This window comes from Ochotona curzoniae, unplaced genomic scaffold (genome assembly GCF_017591425.1).
Source record: "Ochotona curzoniae isolate NIBS_2020 unplaced genomic scaffold, NIBS_Ocur_1.0 contig_908, whole genome shotgun sequence".
Taxonomy (NCBI): domain Eukaryota; kingdom Metazoa; phylum Chordata; class Mammalia; order Lagomorpha; family Ochotonidae; genus Ochotona; species Ochotona curzoniae.
In genome coordinates this window covers 25327006-25350180 of record NW_024466607.1, presented here as the reverse complement: position 1 = coordinate 25350180, position 23175 = coordinate 25327006, and the positions used below count along the sequence as shown (strand labels likewise).

Genomic DNA, 23175 nt, shown 5'->3' with positions numbered 1-23175 from the left:
AAGTCCCTGCCAGACTTGGCCATAAGCAGTTGGTTGAGAAATCAACACTTGATTGAAGCAAAACCATTGAACCATTCCCCAGGACTCATGGACTACAGGCAAGAAGAGCTATGTCTTTCAGTAGTACAAAAATATCAGCAGCCATTTTCAGTTTTTCCATGTAGGGAAGGATGCTGAAATAATGAAGTCAACATACAGAGAGAAATAGGAACAGGAGTAAGAGGGTATGCTGAGACACAGAGTCCTGAAGATGCTGAAGACTTGATTATTGTCAGTAATTCATTCATTTGTTTGAGAGAGTGTACCTGCTAGGTTTACTACACAAATGCCCATAACAGAACGGAACTGGTCAAAGCCTGGAACTTGGAATTACTCAATATCTATACATGGGGAGATGCAACTAATTCACATACATGGGTAGCCAAGACCTAACTACTTAAACCATTGCTTGTGTCTTTGAGGATCTGAATTGGCAGGAAGCTGGAGTCATTTGCCGGAATAAAGATCAAATCCAGGCATTCTGATGTGGGGCATGGATGCTACCTCATTTAGGATAAATACTTACTTATTATTCATCTTCTGTCATGTAACAGCTTTTTCCTTGGTTTAGTGGGTTCTGAGAAAAATGAATTCTCCTTTCTGCTGAACTCTCTGGCTAATACTGAGGAAAATGGGAAAATATCTCACATGTTAAAATTTAAATATCAAGATCTCATAATTGGCTATTTCATGAAGAGATATTGAAACAAAGCACCTCTGCCTATCTTCTTTTAGCATGCCCTGATTTTTCTATTTCCAGCAGCTCAGTGAATTTCGGTGAGGATGTGCAATTCAACCCATATGGCAGAACGTCAGCTCCTGTAAATATCATAACCAGAAGTTCCTGGATATAGATGTCACCCATCACATGTAATTCACTCTGTTCCCTGAATTTAAAGATGGACTGAGTACTTTTGATTGTAAGTGAGAGGCACCCACTTAAAGATGCTTATGTAAAAAGGGGAGGGAAAGTTTTCTAGGGATAAAGGCAAAGAACAGCCAGAATCCAAGGAGGAATTTAAACCAAGGCCCACAGAGAGGCTAGGACTTCCTCCTCCATCTCTCGCCTCTGTGTGTCATAGTTTTTGCCATTTCGCTAAAAGATATTTTTCTATACTTCTCAGGAAGGAAGCCACCCCACCATGCTTTACCCAAATAGAGAATCATTGAGCCATGTAACCCTTCTTTTGAATCTTTCTGGCTCTGACCCATTTCTTTTCTTCTTATCCCTCAAATTTCTCAGTTCCAAGAACTTAGCCCTTAATTGGTTCAGTTGGGTTTAAAATCCAAATCCTGGTACAGTCAACCCATCTGCTGTGGCGAAAGGGAAGGTGTTTAGTTGAACCTTACATATGCTGTAGATGAGAATGGAAAAGGGGTATGGGTATGGATGGAACCATCATTATGAATTGGGATACATCCTAAACATAGCCAGTATTAATTAACTATCACTTACATACAATTTCAATGTGCCACATTCACTTCTAAGCATTTGACACTTGATAATCTATCTGATGCCTCACTGATTTTTATGAGAGGCGTTATCATTACCCCAGTTTCATAAATGAGGAGGCAAATGCAGAGCAATGAGAGGTTACCTTGACCTCAGTGATCACAATGAGAACTCTTAACATCTGCGTATTCTGCCCCTAAAAAGCAATTTCACAAGTACAGTGACTAGTTGACCTCGGTTTCCTCATCACCAAAGCCTGAGGATTCAGTATACCCCTCACTCAGGCTATGATCTTACCTCATCATTTTTCCTTCCTTCCTTCATTCCTTCCTTCCCTCCCTTCCTCCCTCCCTCCCTCCATTTCATGTAAGTTTTCATTTGAAACTGTGGTGAATGATCCTTGGAGGTACATTATTTGTCCCTACTGGAGGCAAATCAAACACATGAAGCGATGTGCCTGAGTTTACTCAGCTAGTAAGCAGAAAGCTAAGTCCTATAATTCTAAGTTCCAAACTATTTTTAAGTCATCATGTAAGGGGCAAGAATTTATTCATGAGCAGAACTATCCCTTTATTCCTCTTTTCCCTACCTGTTTAGACAACTATCTCACTTCTTCAACTAAATTTTGTGGCACATGGCATTTTGTTTATCCAGAAGCACAAAGGAAACAACAGCGAAAGGCAGAACTGGCAGCTGAAAATCAGAATTCCAAACTTGGAGTTCTTGAAAGCTGGAAAAGGAGAAGCATCATCATCATCACACACCTCTGTGTGTTTGTTCTGTCTTCCTAGGGGACAAGAAGGGGAGAGCAATTTAGCTTTTCCTTATCCAAAATCCCTGCACTGTCATCTGTCAATTCAATCACATCGACATCCCACAAATCTGATGGTGATGGCCTCACTGCTGCCTTAAAGGCTCAGGGAAGAGATGTGAAAGCATCTTTTTTTTTAATCTAGTAGAAATGGCTTCTTAATCCCTGTTCAAACATTTTCCCAAATCCTCTCATGTTGATATTAAAGTGTCCCTAAATTTCACCCAGGAATTAAGACTCAGTTATTTAAAATGTGGGTTCAGAGGTTGACATTGGAGCTTAGACAGATTATTTCATTAGGGCTGCTGTCATAGTTCTCAACTCTTTTGGACACATTTTGGAGGAAAAATTCCCAAATTCTTGAGCTAACCATATAATACAAATATAATACAAATACATTTGTATTATAATACAATAATACAACTTATGGTACCAATTGGTACTATAATACAACTTATGGTACCAATGATTGAAGTCTGAGAGTGAAGAAACACTTTCTTAAGCTGTCATTTAAATGTGAAATTAACATGTAGATCCTTGTCCTATGAAGAGCAATATTATCATGTTATCCCCTAGTTGTGGTTTGCACATTGTCAAAAATCAGGTACCAGTAGAGTCCTCTCCTACCAGTTTATACACTGTCATACCTGTTTCATAAAGTGGCACAACCATCCAAGCACACAGCACAAATTTAGTTCAGTTTATTGCCTGAAAGCTGTATAAATGGAGCATTTCTCTGCCACTGACCTTTGTCAGAAAACCAAAAACTTAGGGAAATCTGAGTTCTAGAAAAAGCCTAAAAGCCACAGTGGTCCTCTGAAGCGTCTTCAGGTGGAAAGAACATTGCTCAATTCCAAAAAACTGAGGAAAGAAGTCCAGTTGGATAGAGAAAGCAATTTAGAGACTGCAATACTAGAGCCCTAAAGCCTTCTTACATCTGTCAGGCTGATCTGACAAACTACTACCAAAATCTTTCTGTTGTTTAACATAGTGGCCCAGTTCTCATCACCCTCTACACTGCAGCAAACATGGTCCAGTAGATCAGATAATAGTGGAATCAATGGCCAATTCTGTTTAGGAGTCAGTTTTCCCCAGCCCTCTGCTGAGCAATTACTGTGACATAATCTGTGGCCAGTAGGCGACACCAAGCTGGGAATCCCCACAGGCTCACCTCAGCTGTATTTGCATCAGGGGCCTCGTTATTTTGCAGTGTCACGTTGGTTTGGAACAAATATGCCAAGTTTCAAAGTTTAATCGTTGCTTTAACATTTTTGCCTGATTTTCTTCTAGCATTTTCCTCAGTGCTTTGTTGGTAGGACTAAGGAAAGTCAAACATGTGAAGTGCTTAGACATGCTAACCCCAGCTATAGTTACTGTCATTATTATTGATGTTAGTAATGGAAGTGATTTGGCGCCAACATAGCCATGTGTGTGTGTGTGCGCACATGCCTCTTGTCAAATGGCAGTCATGCTTTCAATCATCAGTTACTCTTCATGATAATTCCATGCATTGTATAATCTCATCCCAAATGTAGAAACCAGACTTCATATGGGTGAAGAAATCAAAGTCACAAAGCTAGTAAGTGATAGAGCCGGGATTAGTATCAAGTTTTTCACTGATGTGCAGACAAGGTTCCTCAGTGCCCTGTTTGTGCTCAGTGCTGCCTCTATGACTTCATGTGTCAAATTGATCACCTTTGAGCATGGAGCCCATAGTATCACCTCCAAGCTGACTCAGGACCAAAGCCCTGCGTTAAATAACAGCATCACTGTCCTTGACTTCCTATGCTATAAGTATCCTTATACTTATAAGGCGTCCCACTTTCTTGTCACCTGTCAGCAAGTGCTATTGGAGTCAATGGAGTCTAGAGTATTTCTGATTTGGAGGTAGCCTTGTCAGATTTTATGCCTACCACACCATTCTTTTTTGGATTAAGAAATCAAGATTCATAAAAAATATACAATGGCTAAAACAACTCTTAGAACTTCCAGTGGTATCCTCCAAGATGGTCCAAAAATCACTCGGTTTGAGCATAAATAACCCTGGTAGGAAATATCTGAGAGACCACCCCTGTTGGGAAATGTTATCAGCCCAAAGCAAAACCACGTGGCCAGCAGAGATTTTCTTCAGAGGACTCTATCCATCTGTGTGCTACATCTTTCACAAAGCGGTATAAATAAGCAGTCCTTTTGTCAAGGCTGATTTGTTTTTATGCTTGAAATAGTATCAATGGAGATGGACAACCACATTTTCCCTCTTTGGGCACAGCAACAGCTTTTAAATTTGTACATAATGGGTCTGTCTCAAAAATCCGCTCAAGAGCCTGATCCCAGCTGGACAGTGCTATTGCCTTCCAAGGCTTAGGCAGTCAGAGCAGGAACATGATCTTGTTTTCCTTGTATCTGACGGTTCTGAGTCTTTTCTTAAGATGTTAGGAACAGTCCGTGTTTTAGAGAAAAAGATCATTCTCTGGATATGTACAGTATTGTGCTGCATAAAGTCTGGGCCAAAATAGGGTTGTCTGTAACCCTTGAGTTTTTTTTTCTAAATTCCCTAAAAAGGATGTGATAAAAGCACTGTAGTTGTGATACACTCTCTTGGAGCTGACTAGCAAGACAGAATCTGTTGTACACATTGCTGGTTGTTGTTTTTTTCCTCCACTCTCCTAAAAACTGCTAAGCCAGCAATTGACAATAAAATTCAGAGATACCACCTTTTCAGTTCACTGAAAAATACCATATAATTCTCTAAGGTTTGCATGTCAGTATAAGAAGAAAAAGATAGTCTTCCAGTTCTAGGAATGTGTGACGTTTGCTCCTTGGCAGATTTTTGTAGACTAGCAAGGGCCATATTCCAAATGAGATATGTGATCGCATGCAGTTGCATACACCTTGGATTCATCATTGCCTCCAATGCTTCCTATGAAAAGAAGGAGAGAAAAATAGTTCTGGCTCAGTGAATTCAAACTAACAAATGCTTTCATCCATCAGCCTAAAGGTTAACACATTTGTAAAGGCCACCTGGATTTCCTCTGGAAAAATTCAGTCTTATGTATGTGAGGCCTTCAAAAGTTCATGGAAATATGTATAATGAAAAACTATGCATGGGTTTCAAAAATGCACCAACATAAGCATCTTTCAAGTCTGTTTTCTTTTGTTTTTTGTCACAAATCTTTTTGAGGTACTCTCATACTTCTGCAACAGCATCTGCCTTGATGTTCCTTTATAGATCTATCTCATGTTCTTGATTAGGTCATAGAAGCCACTAACAGCTGTTTATCTTGAAGCCCCCAGGTGCTGACCCTGAGCCAGGCATGGTGCTTGCAGCAGTATGGTGACCCAGAAGCCAAATATTTACATCTTCATGGCCTTTCACATGAAAAAAAAAAATCCCAAGTTCTGACAGCTATTGCCTGATAGAATCCAAGGATGAAAACCATCAAGCCCACTATATAGAAGTTTAAGAGAAATAAGACTTTTAAGATTCTCTTGAATTGAATCATCACCCATGTCTGTCAAGACCAACAACTTGTCATTCCATTTCAGAAGCATACATGCTGCTTCTCCTCTTATAGACGCCCACGGTGTGTTCAGAAACTGCCAGGCAGTGGGCTGGGCCTAACCTTAAAGCAGGATGGGATGACATGCAGAGGTTCCAGAAGGAGCAGAAACTGATTTCAGACCCCCCACACACATACACACACAAACTCATTAACATGGAAAAGTAGATTCTTGGTGTTCTTACAGAACTCAATTCATCATCTATCCACCTCCTCCTCACAGCTGACATTTAGCTATATGTATATTGAATATGGACATTTTGACATACCATCAATCCATCCACTCAGCTCACATGTATTCAATACTTACTACATGTCAAACATTTATTCCAGATATCAACTATTCAGCATGGATATTAAGATATGATTCATGACCCAAAAAAGAAGATAAACATTCAGCAAATAAAACTTACAATTGCTTAATTATAAATAAAAGTTGGTCTTATGTCATTGGGCTGCTATAAAAGGGTGCTGTCAGAATTGGTTTCTCACAGTTGTGAAGGTTGGAAGTTCAAAGTCAAGGCAACTGTGTTAGATGAGGTCCTTCTTCTTGGTTCAGAAACAGGGCTCTCAAATATAGGCTGTTCAAAAGCAGGGCACAGTATCCTCCCACAGTGTGAGGAGCAAATAAGCTCTGTAGGGCCTCTTTTGATAAGGACACAAATCCCCTTCAGGGATCCCAAAGATCCCATCTCCAAATACCATCACAATGTGGGGGAAGGGGACATATATAGAGGTTCAGTACACTCCCACAGTATTACCAAGCAGGTAAACTTGGTGTTATAACTAAGTGTAACAGAGATTTGGCTTAGGGAAGTGAAGTTCTGAGGCTAAAGTATGTAAAGAGGAGAGGAGCTGATACTTAAGACAGCGTCCAGGTAGAACCATGCAAATGGATCTCCAAGGTCTGCATTGGCATGAAACGCCTCTAGTGGCAAGAAGAACCACCCTGCTGACTAACTCAATGGTTGAGGAAGTTACTGAAAAGAAGAGATTCTCCAGGAAATGAAATAGGGGAAGATGAACTAATCCTTGTGGGAGTTAGAAATCTAGAAAATGTCCACACTTCTTTCTGTCACTCCAAATGATGACTTATCTTTTTCTTCTCTCCTCTCCCTCCATGTTCTGCCTTTCCTTTCTTTTGTTTATCAAAGTGTCATCATGCTTTGACAGGGCCCCTAATGGCCACTAATCCTGCTCTTGTGTTACCTTACTGCTTAAGCTCCACTAAGCCATTACAATCTCATTGTCTCCCAATTCTGTTGCTTGAGAGAATTACTTGGTTTGCTTTTTGGGTCAGGTTCCCATGTCCAAATGGTCTTATGTTTTGTCACTCACAATTGGCAAAATAGTTCATGTTCAATGTGATGCAAATGGAGTACCCCAATCACCAGGATGTAGAACATAACCTATTAGCATAATGATGGCCATGGACAATGCCCTAAGTCAAAATGGGTGAGATTTCTGGGAAGAAGGACCCTGTCTTCCTTGAATATTTCAAGAGGAAAAAGCATTTTTTTTAGATAGTGTGTTGTGATGTTGGGAGATCCCTAGTAACATGATATGAAGGAACACCTAAGTTTTCAGTCATGTGCAAAAGAAAGCAAGTCAAAAAGAATTGGTGTAGTTCTCTTTCTGTCAGTTACAAGAAGAAGGCTGGGAAAACAAAATAAGTGTTCCAAGTGAAAAATTATTTTTTAACAAGGTGATCAATCCAGAATGTATGCAAAAGGTGTAGACAACTGTAGAGACATGAACAAATGGCATGACTAGAGTATTGCTGAAATAGCTGAATTCATAAACAAGAAATAAATAAAAACAGTGGCCAATTCTTATATTAAATTGTTCTATCCTCTCTGCTAAGGAATTTTAATCACATTTTTATCACTTCATTAATTTTTTCCATTTTTCTTGAAAATGGTAACTATTCTCCCCAGAAATAGCCACAGGCTAAGTTTGAAGCATCTCAAATGAGCCCCTTTTGAATTATTCATGTGAAAAAAAAATCTCTATAGATATCCAGAAATAGGATGTCTTTCTGTTTCCATAACTTGAATATAACTGACTACATTTTACTAAAAAGAAAAATCATTTGAACTGAAATCAGATTTGAAAATATCATCCCATTTTTCTTGCCACAAATCAGTTTGCTGGAGAAAACTGGGAGAAAGCTAAATCTGTAATAAAAACCTTTGATTCCTTCTTACTGTTTGTTTTATACATATGTGAGGAACTATAAATAACTAGAAAGCAGGCAGGTGTCTCAACAAAACTCTACATTTTTTTTCTAGCACAATGTCACAGTGTCTGGGCAAACATGAGCAGTGATTCTGTGATTCTGACTGTGGGCTATGTATAAAAATCTGCTATGTAAATCAGGTTCCTGTTTACTCTTCTGCTCATGCTCTTCTTTTTATTCTGAAGGAACGCAAATTTCCCAAGTTTGTATCCAAAGAAATGGAAAACATGTACATTGAAGAGCTGAAGTCATCTGTCAACCTGCTCATGGCCAACCTGGAGAGCATGCCGGTGTCCAAAGGTGGGGAGTTCAAACTGCAGAAACTCAAACGCAGCCACAACGCCTCCCTCATTGACATGGGTGAGGAGAGCGAGAACCAGCTCTCCAAGTCAGACGTCGTGCTGTCTTTCTCTTTGGAGGTAAAAAGCCCTAAAATCCTTGAGCATCTCTTGGCACAGCAAGCAGGACATGGGTGTTGAGGCAATTAGCTTCTCTTCCCTCTTCTACCTCAAGAGGAGTTATTAAAATAGCAGTTTGTTAAGCATAGGTCAGCTCATCGGCCAGTGAAACCCTATCGTTAGGACCCCACGTTGTTCTAAGGAAATGTGCTTTCTGAAGGACCACCTGCTAAGTTTTTATTCCTTTCTGTGTCTCAAAGCAGTGTTCAAGAACTTTGATAATGTAACAATGCAATTTAGGAATTTGCAAATTTTGGCAATCTTTTTTTCACAGATATAAGAAAGGCAATCAAGCATTAATTCAGGTTGAACTGTAAATTTACTTTCTACACTCATTCCTGATGGCTATGTAGTAGAGACTGTCTTGTGTTCTGCATCAAAAGTAAGAGCCTACACAGAGGGCAGTCATTGTGGTGCACGGAATAAACCACTGCTTGGGATCCCCGCATCCCTAATTGGATGGCCTGAGTCAGGTCTCACCTCCATTTCCAATCCAGTTTCCTGAGACAATGGGTCCTGGGCTTCCTTCTACCCATGAGGAAGATCTGGATGCAGGAACTATTGGCATTGTCTCGATCTATCCCCAGCTGTTGCAGGCCTCTCAAAAGTGAAGCAGTGAATGGAAGACTTCGATCTGCATCTCTCTTTCAAATAAACAAAAATAATTTTTTAAAAGATTCATTTCTTTTTACTGGAAAGGCACATTTACAGAGAAAAGAAAAAACAATAAAATCTTCCATCTGCATATTCACTCCCCAAGTGACCACAGTGGCCAGAACTGAGTCAATTGAAAGCCAGGAACTAGGAGCTTCTTCTGGATCTCTGATGTGGATGCAGGGTCCCAAGGCTTTGGGCCATCATCGAGTGGTTTCATAGGCCACAAACAGGAAGCTGGATGGGAAGTGAAGCAGCTGGAACACAAAGTGGCACCCATATAAGATCTCAGAACACACAAGGCAAGGAGTTTTAGCCACTAGGCTACCATGCCAGGCCCAAAAGAATTAATTCTTAATAATATGCTTTTTTTAAAAAAAAAATCTATCAATCTGGTACTATGGCAGAAAGCTCCACATGTTAATAACTTTCTTTATGATTTCTCTTCACTCATTTGCTTTTCATTTATACTCTAAGGAATGACTGTTTTACACACACCGGAATTGTCTAGGTAGCTGGTTCGGTTGTCAGGTGCCTGGGCCCTCCCCTAGCAGAGTCTCAAGGGGATGGAAATATATATTGTTATAACCATTTTATACAATAGGTCTGCATCTACAACCATTTTGGACAGTAGGTCTGCATCTTCTCAAAAGTTAAGCAATAGAGTATCATTTGATCTAGAAACTCTCCTGTTAGCTCTTTCCCCAGGAACAGATGAAAATGTCATACCCTACAGACTTGATTGTGTTTATAACACTGTTTTTATATCAGGTAAAATGAAAGCAACTTAAATGTCCATCAAGTGGTGAACACTTGTATGGTATGTAACACTTGATAAATAGACATCATGAAATACAGTTTAGCAATTCGAATGAACAGCCCTCTGATGAAACAAAGGTAGCCCCCAGAAATATTAGATTAGTGAAAGGAGAATTACTATAAAATTTTGTTCATCAGAAATGTAAAGGTAAATCAACAGAAGCAGGAAATAGATTAGCTTGCAGGGCATGAGATGTAAGTGGGCATGAGGAATTTTATTAGGGACTATAAAAATCTCTCAAGCTCACTTATATGATGGTCAGACTACTTGAAAAATTTACTAAATGTGATTTACTTGTGTACCTGAAATGGGTTAACAATGAGTAAAACACAACTCAACAAAATTGTCAGAAATGAAATTCCAGCTGGCACGCACAGCCCTGAAGGGTGCATTCACACGACCTTGACACTCCAGAAATTGAGAACTGCTGGAAGTTCTTAAAGTTCAAAACCAATAGCATTTTTACAAAACCCCTGATTTACAGTAACCCTGATTACAATATCCCCTGATTTGGGGAGACCAAGAGAATAGATAAAATTCCTACATAGTTAATTAGAATGTTAAAAGCCAAATTAAATTTCTAGAACACCATTTAGGGTTGATGCTAATTTACATCAGGTAATTTCATTGTTTTGTGCTCAGTTTAGGATTGAGATACTCATATACTTTGCAGTAAAAAAGGCAGTACGCAATTAAATTTAGATACCTTGGTGTGTGAAAAAACCAGTGTAATATCACAGAAACTTTCTCTTTTTTTAGGGCTGCTACTTGAGTTACTGAACACTTTCTCTTAGGTGTCTTTGAATTTGATTATTGCCAATTAGAGGTGCAATATACTCTCATCTTTCCACAGGAAGGAGGAGAAACAGTGTATTGATTTTCATTTCACTTGTAAATCTGCAATGTTCTAATTCCTCATCACTATCCAGTATTATATAACTGATTATCCAAAATATATGAGTGGGCAAGTCCCCAACAATATTCCCATGTTTATTTGATTCAGAGTACTTTGGCTTATAAATACATGTACGAAATGAAATGCCCTAGGGTTCTGAAATCCTTTTCAGTTAGAGCACTGAATTACACATCATAGTTAATCTGCCAGGAAAAACCATTACAGTTCTATTTGCGAGTCTCTGTGAGGCCATGAGCGAGAGCAAGAGAGGGAAAGAGAGAGAAGGAGACAGACAACAAACTGTCTTCTCATCACAGCAGAGCAGGACTTGAACCTATGGGAGAAGCCATGGGAGTGTTTGGTATGAAGGGGCACCAGAGAGTAGTTAACTTTGCCACGAGTTGACAGGAGTACAGAACCTGAGTGACGGAGTCTTGAGCAGGGACACTTTGATAAAAACCAACAGTGTCTGTAACACGCCGCTGTGGGCCAGGTATTTTGCTGTCATTAATGTGACAAATCCTCATAGCAGTCTTTGGAGACCATTGTAAATGTGAAAAGAGTTTCAGGGAGGTCAAGAAAGGTGCAGAGGCAAGTGTTGTGTCCTAGCAAGTCAAGCTGCTGCCTGCTGTTCCTGCATCCCATATGGATACCACTTTGAGTCTTGAATGCTCCATTTCCAAATCAGTTCTCTGATCATGCACCTGGGAGGCCAGCAGAGGATGTCACAAGGGCTTTGGCCTCTGCACACCCACAAGGGAGACTCCAAAGAAGCTCCTGGCTTCAGACCAGATCAGCTCTGACTGTTGTGGCCATTTGGGGATTGAACCAGCAGATGAACGTTCTCTGTGTCTACCTCTCCCTCACCCCCAGCTCTGCCTTTCAAGTAAATAAATAAAAAAGAAAAAGAAACCTTCAAATAATTCTACAGCCATGAAGATACAGAATCAAGGCTTGTTATCAGATCCTATACATTCCAATCATTGTTCTATTAACATAGCACCTTCAGTTTCTTTCCATTTGTATTTTTAACCTCACCCAACAGCCACAAAATATGCATCATGAATCCCTCCTAGAGATGTGACAACTGAATCTGGGAGGATCGTAAGGAATCAGAAAGATTCAAACAGCAGCTCATCTGTCTAACATTACATACATTATATGAGTACTGGGTCAGCAGGATCAACACCATCAAGGACATTGCGAGAAATGCAAATTCCAGGATGTCACACAGAGCTGCTGAGCAGAGACTCTGCGGCTGGAGCCCAGCAGTCTTTTGTTCAACCTGCCCTATAAATGACTGAATCATACTTAGCATCAAAAGTGTGACTATTCTACTTCCTTGAGACAAGCCCATTCAGGAAATACACATTTCTTGCCTATTCATATTGTTCTCCTTGTCTGATACTATCACTGTCTTTGAAATAAAATTATTTTCATATATTTATGAATATACATATACATAAAATATATATATAAAGCACAGTTATATGTATTGCTCAGTGTGGGTTTTAGACATAAGTCACTTGTTTTAGATTCTTAAGTTATTAACTTTCTTTTCTCCTTCTTTTCCTCCTCCTGTCTCTCTCCAAGGCACATGATTAAATAGCAGTGTATTGGGTTATTTCATGGGTTTTAGGGCAGTGCTGGGAAAGTGTAAGAATTGTAAATGATGAGCCATGGTCCATTGTGACACTAAGCTTTTCTCTCAGTCTATCACTGACAGATTTTTTTGCTTTGATTCAGTGTTGGCTCATATGTAGTCCACATATATTATTCCTCTCTATCTGGATTATTGTCAAAAATTTAAATCAGATTTCCAACTCTAGTTCTGAATCAAATTTCCACTTAATGATTTAAAAAGTTGGAGTTACTACTGTCTCTGGCTGAGGAAACAACTAGGGTGTTCAACCAGCAGCTTTCCTCTTCAGAAGTAGCGTGTGATCTTCAGTTTGCCACACTCCACGCAGCTCCCTATTGCATAATGGTACTTGCCCTTTATCTTGCAGAGAAGCCCGAGTTCATGAGTCAATGTCTCTAGCAAGTGGTAAATCAAAAGCTATAATATCCTTAAAGAAAATAGGTGACAATCTATTTCCTTGAAGGAAATGAAAACAACAAAACTTTGTTTAGCAAGGAAACAGAAGCCCATTTTCCATAACCTGTCTGGTCCAGGGTGCTGCTCAATTTTCCATCTTTGCCTTTCTGTCTGAGAGGCAATCAGCTTCACTAGGAGGAATTGCATCATCATGCTAGGTTGGTCCCAGCAGGGCTATAGGAAACAATGGAAGCTATCATACACCTGTCAGCTTTCTCTGTAGCTTCTTGTTAGCTGCATAATTTCTTTGGGGGTGATGTTACCCACAGGCATTGACAATGATTGTCATTATGTGTGTTCCCTTTCCAGGTGGTGATCATGGAAGTGCAAGGTCTCAAGTCCTTGGCACCAAATCGCATTGTGTATTGCACCATGGAGGTGGAGGGAGGTGAGAAACTGCAGACTGACCAGGCTGAGGCTTCGAAACCCACGTGAGTTGAATTTGTTCCTGTTCCACTTACAGAGGCTTGTTACCAACTGTTCCTTTGTGGCTTCCTCTGAGATGGAGTCTAGTCTCTCCAGAAGGGCCAGGAAGAGTTTGACTTTGCTTATTTTCCAAGCAAGATGATTGGACTATGTTTATTTGACAGCTGAGACAAAGGTTTCAGTTCTGTGAAATCACAGAACAGAAGGAAATGAAAGAGACAGTGTCCATTCTCCAGGCGTAGGTATTCACCTTACAGAGAGTCACAGCTTGTGCTTTTTAATGTGATGTGCAGAAGAGCTTGATAGAAATAAATCTAATTGTATTTTCTAAGACATAATTATAGTATAAGAAATTTTTCTCAAGTCTGTCAGTATGGTTATGACTGTATTGACAAAGCAATGTGCTGTGTTGAACATAATACGTTAATTCATAGTACAGTTTTGGCAAATGTTTCCTGTGTGGGGGTACTAGGTATAATTGCACAATGGAAAAAACAGCATTCACTAATGTAGGCCCTTCACACTTACAATTTGATGGAAGCATCAAAAAAAGCACACAGTTATGCAATTGTACATGCAATTGACTTTGTAGCTGTAGGTTCCAAATCCACATTCAGACACACATGGATGAACTATATTTTGGGAAAATAATTTGTGTCTATCATATGCAAATATTTTTTCTTGTCATTCTTCCTTAGATATATAGCAACTTTTTGTGTGGCATTCCCATTGTGTTTAGTGTTCTGAGTAATCTAGAAATGTGGAAGTTCTATGCAAATACACCACTTTTTGTACCAGACACTTGTACATCCTCAGATTTGGGGTTAGTCAAGAACCTCCTGCAATTACTTCTGTGTGGAAGCTGAGGGATGACCACTGTTGTCAGTTCAGGGAAAGAATATTTTAAGCGGAGATAATGGGGAAGCTTAATCACCTTATGGGGACCGAGTCAGAATAGACCTCCCTTAGGACACATGAGCCAAGTCAGTTAATACTCCAGAAGTTGAAAACTGGAGTTTGGAGTGTAGAGTATTCCAGGCAGAGTACATAGCTTGTGTAGGAATCAGCCAAGGGAAGAAGCCAGTGAAAATGGAGTTTTATGGCACAAGCTTCCAGAGGTAAGGATCATGAAGGCACATTAGGTGGTAAAACATGAGGTAAAATGAGGAGATATGCATTCTAGAAAGATCACGCAGGCTGCAACAAGGGTCAAAGTGCACACAGAAGTCTTGCTAGGATCCTGTTGACAGTGGTCTGCAGGAGCCATCCATGTTCATTCATTTGGATCAATAGGCTCTCGAGCCTCAAAGATTTTTAAGATCACTACTCACTTGCCTCTCTACCCACTGTCTCTCTCACTTCCATTCCTCTCAGCTACATCTGTATAGCTAATGAGCATCTTGCTATGTTGGTATTAATTCATCAGAAAGTCACCCAAATGGTAACCCCTAACAGCAACTCCCGCCTCTCCTCCCTCAGAGCATTATAAGCTGTTTGGCAGAACATGAATAACTTACCAGGATGTTCGAACAAAATAGTTCAAAGAAAGCACTAGATGTTTCGTGGACTCTAAAAAGGCTGCAGGCATTGTATGCCTTCAAGTGGTTCCTGGCATGAATAAGCAAAAGCCTGGAAGGCTCAGAAGCTGGGTGACATTAATGAGTGTGAAAGGAAATGAAAACCAGTGCCACTCATCACATATCACCCTCCTTCCCTCTTGAAAGCTTATCTGCAAATGGACAGTGAATACAGTCTCTTTTTCCACAGCCACTAGTGAGATATTCAATGTTTCTTCAAATGGTGTACTCATTATCAATGTCATTATATTATGCACCACTATTTAAAATGTGTGATATATGCAACAACAAAAACCTATTAGATGTTTTGCAAGCCATTTAGGGTGTTGTACCCAAAATGGTATCATAAACTATGAAGGAAGGAAGAAGTTCTAATATTCTAACAGTCTGTTGTTTCATGTGTGTTATTTTACCTCAAAATACAACTCTTATCAATCTCTAGGTATGAATGTAACTGAAATCCCACAGAGCAGTTGTTGGTTTGCTTGTTTTGTAATATATTAAGGATGCAGATTTTATCACCAGAGTCAAGTCATATCAGTCAGTAGTGGCCCTCTAGAGTGACACAGGTACAAGTGGGAGTTCAGAGGGAGATAGTGCCATGATCCAACTGATGCCTAACATGACATCATTGAGTGGACGTTTTTTCCCTGTCTATGATATCCTAAGAGGTGAATCTATAGTTTCAATCCTAACAGCATTCCTGGTTCTCCTTGTCTCTTCCTTTATCCTTTCCATGTTGAGTCTCCTTACAACATATATTCATCTTGTTTCTAAATCTACAATTCTTGTTCCTTATTCCTTTGCTTGAAATATCCCCATATTTTCTAATTCCAGAATTCCATCCAAGCCTGTTCTGTTTATTGCTCATAGATTCATTGTTTTTGCTACCAAGAACTATAGCACTAACTGGAACCATAGCATCTTGTTGTTTTGCTTGTATATAATGAATTTGGCTGGTATGTATTTTTTTAAGATAGCCACAAAATCAGAAAGTGCATTGCATAACCCAGTTGGCTTAAGTTGAAACTCAAGTGTGTATTGTATGTCAATAACAACAACAACAACAAAAACAAAGGCAATAAGGGCAGGAAGAATAAATTCATAGTCATACAAGGTTGAAAAGTGCAAAGCATTCTATCTTTTTCTCATTCACAGTGTAATTTAAAACTTTTGGAGCTATTCATAGTGACATTTTAAAGGTTTTGAGAGATCACAATGGTAAATAAGCCTATTTAATTTTGTTTTACATGATTTTCCCAATATTATTTCAATTAATACCTAGTAACATCCTTGGAGAAAAGCTGACTTATGTTGTCTAATCCCATGGAGATTTTTGAGCTCTCCAACATCTTCCCTTTTAAGGCTGCTTTGCCTTACAACCAGAGCCCTGTCCAGCATGGCTCTATTGGGTCAGCAATATTATACAAATCTATACACATGGCTTTAATACGTTTCATGGTGTGTCAAAAATAAGGTGGGTGTCAGGTGGGCCAGTATTATATACTTACAGCTAATTTACAAGCCCATCCTTTGTTTTATCAATCTGTTAGCTACAAGTTAATCATTTTCAGATGTCTATCCATCAACCATATATTCTCTCAATTTTGTTGTCTTCCTCTACCAACTTTAAACATGTAAAAGTAGGAGAATATATGATAAAATGTTTCTATGACATCCTTATAGATCGCTTTTAAGACATTTTTTCAAAAGCAACAATTGATTTCTATTTCTTGTCGGAAACCAGTGGGATGTTGAGGCACAGAAAAGGAAATCCTGCTATCGAGTGAGAAATGCTGTTTGTAGGGTGAGAAATCTTAGGAAAGCAATAGTAAACAGACGGGAAACTCCTTGGTGATGTTAAGGTTGCTAATACATTTTTTTAAATAAAAAAACAAAACGGAAGGCTATTCTTGCCAGAAAACAGCGTTTTCCAAAGGATGGCATTTCATCTATGATGATGAAAGAGATTGTGTTAGTTGTTACAAGAAAGCAATGTTAAGTGATATTAAATCAGGTGAAAGGGAAGGTTCTCGGTTTCCAATAGTGTCAGTGTTGACATGAGGTCCATTAGGATGCTTTAACACTTCCATGGGCTGTGCACTGAGGGTTTGGTGAAGGCAAGAGCATCAAGCAGGAATCGGTAACATCTTTTAAAGTTCATGGTGGCTACCTTCCTGATTGTATGGCTTTGTTTTTGACATAAGTTATCCTTTTAAAAGAAATACATTGGGCCCGGCACGGTGGCGCAAGTGGTTAAAGGTCCTCGCCTTGCACGCCCGGGATCCCACATGGGCGCCGGTTCTAATCCCGGCAGCCCCACTTCCCTTCCAGCTCCCTGCCTGTGGCCTGGGAAAGCAGTCGAGGATGGCCCAAAGCTTTGGGAGCCTGCGCCCGCATGGGAGACCTGGAAGAGGCTCCTGGCTTCGGATGGGCATAGTATCGGCCCGTTGCGCTCACTTGGGGAGTGAATCATCGGACGGAAGATCTTCCTCTCTGTCTCTCCTCTCTGTATATCTGACTTTCCAATGAAAAATAATAAAAAATAAATCTTTAAAAGAAATACATTAACATTTAAAAGGTGAATTAATTTAGATGAAGTGCATGAAGTAAATAATAGCACAGGTGGTACCTAAATATGATAAAATGTAATCATGAAGTGATCTTGTGTTAGGGTGCAGTCATGGCAAAGATTGGAAAAGTGGTATGCAAATCACCTCAATTTGAATAAATGATGGGAAGAAATCTGACACACTTCCTGAGTAAAATACTGCAAAATCACCTTCTTGGTAGTTTTTGTTACAGTGAAAGTTATCCTCTTTTAAAAGCATGCCCTGAGGATTTAGTATTAGAGCACTTAATACTTTTGCTGAAAAGAAAGTTTGAATTAGAAACCCTGCATTGCGCTAACTTACCTGAAATTATATTCTTCTGAATTTAAGCTGAAGATGCTCCTTGGTGTTTGGTCATTTAACAAGTTTATTACTCTCTGACAAGCCACGGGCTTCATGACCTGTGGGTTTCATTATTGCTAGGAATTAGAAAACACATTCAAATTGTTTGCTGCCATCTTCCAAATGAAAGAGACTATAAAATGCCATGAGAAATCTTGCCTTAGCTTTTACATTCTTCAGTGGTGCCTTGGCTAATTAGACTATATTAAAGCAGAAGACAAAAACAAGATGAAAGGGCTTTAATATATTTCTTCTGTGAAATATGATACTTGCCCAAATAAGTCTTATCATAGCCTAATTATTGATAGAAATGCATTTTTTTAGATTGCCCTCACATTAAGTTGGTTACAAAGTCAGAAAAGAAAGCTGCTTCTCAGATTGCCTGCCTGTTTTTCATCTTCTCAATGATGTTCCCCTTTCAGCATAACCAAACATGTATTCTTTCCTTCAGTTCCTTCACTGAGGTTTAGATTCATTTGAATGAAAACAAAATATCTTTCCTAATGGCTCTTTTTACTTGTAGATAAAAGAAAACGACAGGGTTCCAAGTGTGATAGCATAGTGGGTAAAGTCCTCACCTTGTGTGCACCATGATCCCGTTTGGGTACTGGTTCCTGTCCCAGTAGCCCCACTTCCCATCCAGCTCCCTGCTTGTGTCCTGGGAAAGCAGTTGATATTTTTAAATGTTATTATTATCTATACTTTGAGCATACAGTGCATCATTTCCATATTTTTAAGTTGATTTTTTTAAGATTGTTCAAATTTTTGTTAAAAAGGCAGATTTACAAAGAGACAGAAAGATATTTCGTCTGTTGTTTCACTCCCAAAGTGGTCAAAACAGCCGGAGCAGAGCTGATTCACAACAAGGAGCCAGGAAGTCTCTTCCAGGTCTCCCATGCTGGTGCAGGGTCCCTGAGCCATCCTCTACTGCTTTTCCAGACCATGAGCAGGGAGCCGAATAGAAAGTAACACCAGAGCTTGAAAGTGGAGGATTAGCCTGTTGAGCCTTGGCATCGGCCCCAAAATTAGATTTTTTTAATCAAAAATTAATGCATGTTTGACAGAAAATATAAGGAGAATTTAATTATTACTCATGAGTCCAATATGCAAATCCTTCATTGTGAATGCTTTGATGTTGGTTTCAAGTGTGCTTTTCTCTTCTGTCCAAGGCTGTGTCCACAGCCACCTGCTAATATTTTCCTGTGTTATAAGCTTGTGCGAAATCATCACACTCATCTCTGTCATTTGACTCAATTTCTGGACATTGTGTTAGTTCACACCTGGGTGTTTCCTACTTGGTGGTGGGCAGGGTGACCAACATATCTCCATATACCCAAGACTTCCTACATGTGTTGCTGAAAGTTTTTCATCTGGAGTGCACAGGACAGTTGACCACCTAGTCTGAGTTAATAGGTCCACACCACCTGTGTCCTCCTGTGGTTGACAATCACTGGATAAATCTGCATTGGAAAGAGACCTCTCTGTCTCTTTAACTTGTGCCATCAGGAAACTGTCTTTGTGACGGCCTCAGAGAATTTGTTGCAGTTTTTAAATGTGAGCCTGGAATTAAGATGAGGTTCAGTTGTTTGTATACAAACAGCAAGCAAATCATTGTGCTGAAATGAAGGTCACTTCCCAGCCCGAATGAGCAATCTCAATTTGCTCTATTTGTCTGGATACAGAAAAAGCTGCGTGACTGAAATTATCCTATTAGCAGTAGGCACTTCATATAACTAAGCAAGCAGATTACATAATGGTATGTGCACATGGAGACGAAGGCACTTAATGTGTCCATAATATTTGTGCAAGATCTTGGGTACAAGCAGCAGGCAGAAACAAAGTCATGAGTCAGATATATAGGAAGGGACAGGTTTTGGCACACTGATCTAATGCTGCTTGGAAAGTCCACACTCTTTCAGAGTGACTGAGTTTGTGTCTCGGCTCTATTACCATTTCCAAGTTCTTGCTAATACACTAGAAGAAAGCAAGTGGTAGTTCATGTACCAGAATCCCTACCAATTATACAGGAGATCTGACTTCAGCCTGGTCCTGCCCAATGTGTTACAGACATCATAGAAGTGAACCAGTAAATGGAAGATAATGTGTGTCTATGTCTGTATGTGTGTCTTTCTCTCTGTCACTTTAGCTTCAACTAAAATGAGTGAATGAATGAATGAGTAATTAAACATTGAGAGAGACAATGTACAGTACATAAATATAGCTTGTTGTAGGAAATTTCTAGGTCTTTGACAATAACGGTGTAAATTCTTAGATGCTTCTATATATTTACTATGTTTAAAACATTAAACATGTTTTGATCCACAATCATTGCACATGTTTATGGAGTACCACAAGATATTCCAAAACATGTATATAATATATACTCAGTAAATCGAGATAATTGACATTTCCTCTTCTTTTCCATTATTGTGTGGCTTGAACCTTGGTGAGCCTCTCACAGTTGTGTGGGAAATATTACAGAGGCTGTTGTGAACCATAGTCACCTCACTATGCAGTGTAACCCTAAGAACTCAATCCTCTGTGTAACTAGAACATGATACCTATTTTCCAATTTCTATTTCCCTAACTCCAACATCCCTTAGTAAATCCTGTTTCTACATTCAGGTCGCATTGTTTTAGCTTTCAACAGTATGTGAAAGAGACCACATGGCATCTGTCTGTGTCTGGCGTATTTCACTTAACATCCTGTCCTATCCTCCATTCCACTTGTTTTTCTGAGAATCACAAGTCTTCATTTTTGCTTATGGCTGGATAGTATTTCATTATGTTTAAGAACCATGTTTTCTTTATCCATGTGTAGATTCTTTTTGTAAGATTTATTTATTTTTATTGGATCCCATATGGGCACTGGTTCTAATCCTGCCAGCCCCACTTCCCATTCAGCTCCCTGCATGTGACCTGGGAAAGCAGTCAAGAGGGCCCAAAGCCTTGGGACCTTGCACTTGTGTGGAAGACTTGGAAAAGGTTCTGTGCTCCTGGGTTAGGATTGGCTCAGTTCCAGCTGTTGTGCTTGCTTGGGGAATGAATCAACAGACAGAGGTTTGTGTCTGTTAAGAGAAAGAAAAGGGAAGGAAGGAAGGAAGGAAGGAAGGAAGGAAGGAAGGAAGGAAGGAAGGAAGGAAGAAAAGAGGCGTGAAACTTGATCCCTGATGATTTGGAACGGGATATAGGCATCCCAAGAGAGCATCAACCCACTGAATCATAGCTGCCTCCCACACATCTTGTCATTTTTGTAGTAATCATTCTACCTGGGAAAGGTGATATCTCACCTTGGTTTGGGTTTACATTTCTCTAATAGCTAGTTATACTTAATATTTTCATGTATTTGTTGGCTATTTGTTTATTCTTGCAAGAAGTACCTATCCAGATCTTTTCCCCATTTCTTAATTTTAATTTTTTTATCACTACTAACCTTTTTTGAGTTGTTTCATATTCTAGATATTAAGCTTTTGTTGAATAAATAGCTTGGAAACACTTATCCCTTGTGTTATCTTTTCACTCTTATTTCCTTTGATTTGCAAAAACTGCAGTCCCATTTGTCTGATTTTCCCACCTGTTGCCTAGGTTTTTCAGGTCTTATAAAAAAAATGGTCCCCATTATCAATGTACTTCCTTATGTTTTCTCCCAGCAATTTCATAGTTTCTAACCTTACACTTAGCTCTTTGATACATTCTCAGTGGATTTTCATATATGGTGAGGGACATAATTCAAGGTTTTTAATATTTTTTCCAATTTATTTGACCCTTCAGTGATGAGGATATGCAATCTGTATTGTTATATTATGGTTTAATGAAAATGGGTTCACACAGCAAGTCTTATATTCAAGGTTAATACAATTGACTTCAATTACAGTAAACCAAAATCAACTATCAATTTTATCATCTAACACTTAAACTTTTCTGTGATCCAGGAAAAAGTAAATAAAAAGTAAATAAAAGCAAATAAAAGCAAATAAAAAGTATTTATGAGCATATTATATGTATTTTGAGACTCTATAAATAACTTTATATACAATAGTATTGATATATTTATCTATAATTTTTTTAATTTGAAGATTCTCTTTTGCTTTTGACTTTCATGATCTATTTTTTTAGATAAACAAGAAAAATATTTTACTTAACCCATTTTGAAATGGAAAATACCCACACACTTGAGAAACAATATTGAAGACACTCCAACAGAGAGGTAGTTAATAGAGCTTAATTTGAAACCTAGGTTGCCAGGGTGACTGAAACCATTAGTCCCTTGAAATTTACTTCAATCACTTTATTAAAAAGTGGGATTAAATCTCATAAAACTCCCAATCAGCAGTGCGACATGCTATTTGCACTGATGTTTTTGACCCAAAGTGTTGCTCACAAGTGTATACTTTCACTGCATATAGTTAAGCCCAATCAAGAGACAAATAATTACATTTTCTTCAAAGGAATAGTTCTTTTAAAAAAGAAAGTGATAAATACAGATCCAAAAACATAGTCACTTCAGCCAAAATAAAGGCTGTGGTTTCTATGTATTTCAAAATTTCACATCATTGTATCCTGATTTTACCTTTTTCCTTTTTTATTCAATGCATTTTTAAATAAAAATGTGGCTTACGCACTCCTCTGACCACAGGGAATGAAGCAGTCTTCAAGGTCACCATGGTCCTGTCCTTAACAACTTGTGTAATGTAGAGGGAGGAGGTATAATATAAGACTGAAGCAAGAACTATGTAAAGCATTAAAAATAGGGTAATATGATTGACAGGGAATGACTGGAAAGAGGGAAACTCCCTTGAGACTGGCTGGTTGGGTAGTACCTCCATGGCACAGTGCTGTTGGAGATAAGGGGTTTCTTGTTAAGGAGCCAGTCACCTGACAGTCAAGTGAAAAAGTAGTGCAGAAAGAGGAAAAGCAGGTTAATAAGTCTCCAAGGTGGGAATCAGGTAGTAATTCCTATAGGATGAAAAGAACAGCATGGCATCCTAACTCTATGAATAAAAGGAACAATAATGAACAAACAGCAAATATAAAGTTATGGAGAGCCTTGTCAACCTTGATTTTCCTTATAGAATCGTAGGTAAAGAATCATCTCCATGATAATTACTTTGAGGATGGTGGACGGCAGGGAGAAGGTGGGTTCTAAATAACATTGGTAATATTCTGTTCCAAATTGAGTAAATGTTCCTTT

The 23175-nt window shown here is 39.0% G+C and overlaps 1 protein-coding gene across 17 annotated transcripts in view; it reads left to right on the top strand.

Annotated features, from left to right (window-relative positions):
- CADPS (calcium dependent secretion activator) overlaps nucleotides 1-23175 on the top strand; it is a 424483-nt gene that overhangs the window by 191940 nt on the left and 209368 nt on the right. For all 17 annotated transcript variants that reach the window (XM_040994760.1, XM_040994752.1, XM_040994757.1 and 14 more), the window contains 2 exons: nucleotides 8288-8521; nucleotides 13337-13458. In XM_040994760.1, coding sequence (XP_040850694.1) covers nucleotides 8288-8521; nucleotides 13337-13458 — 356 coding nt within the window. The remainder of the gene's footprint in view (nucleotides 1-8287; nucleotides 8522-13336; nucleotides 13459-23175) is intronic.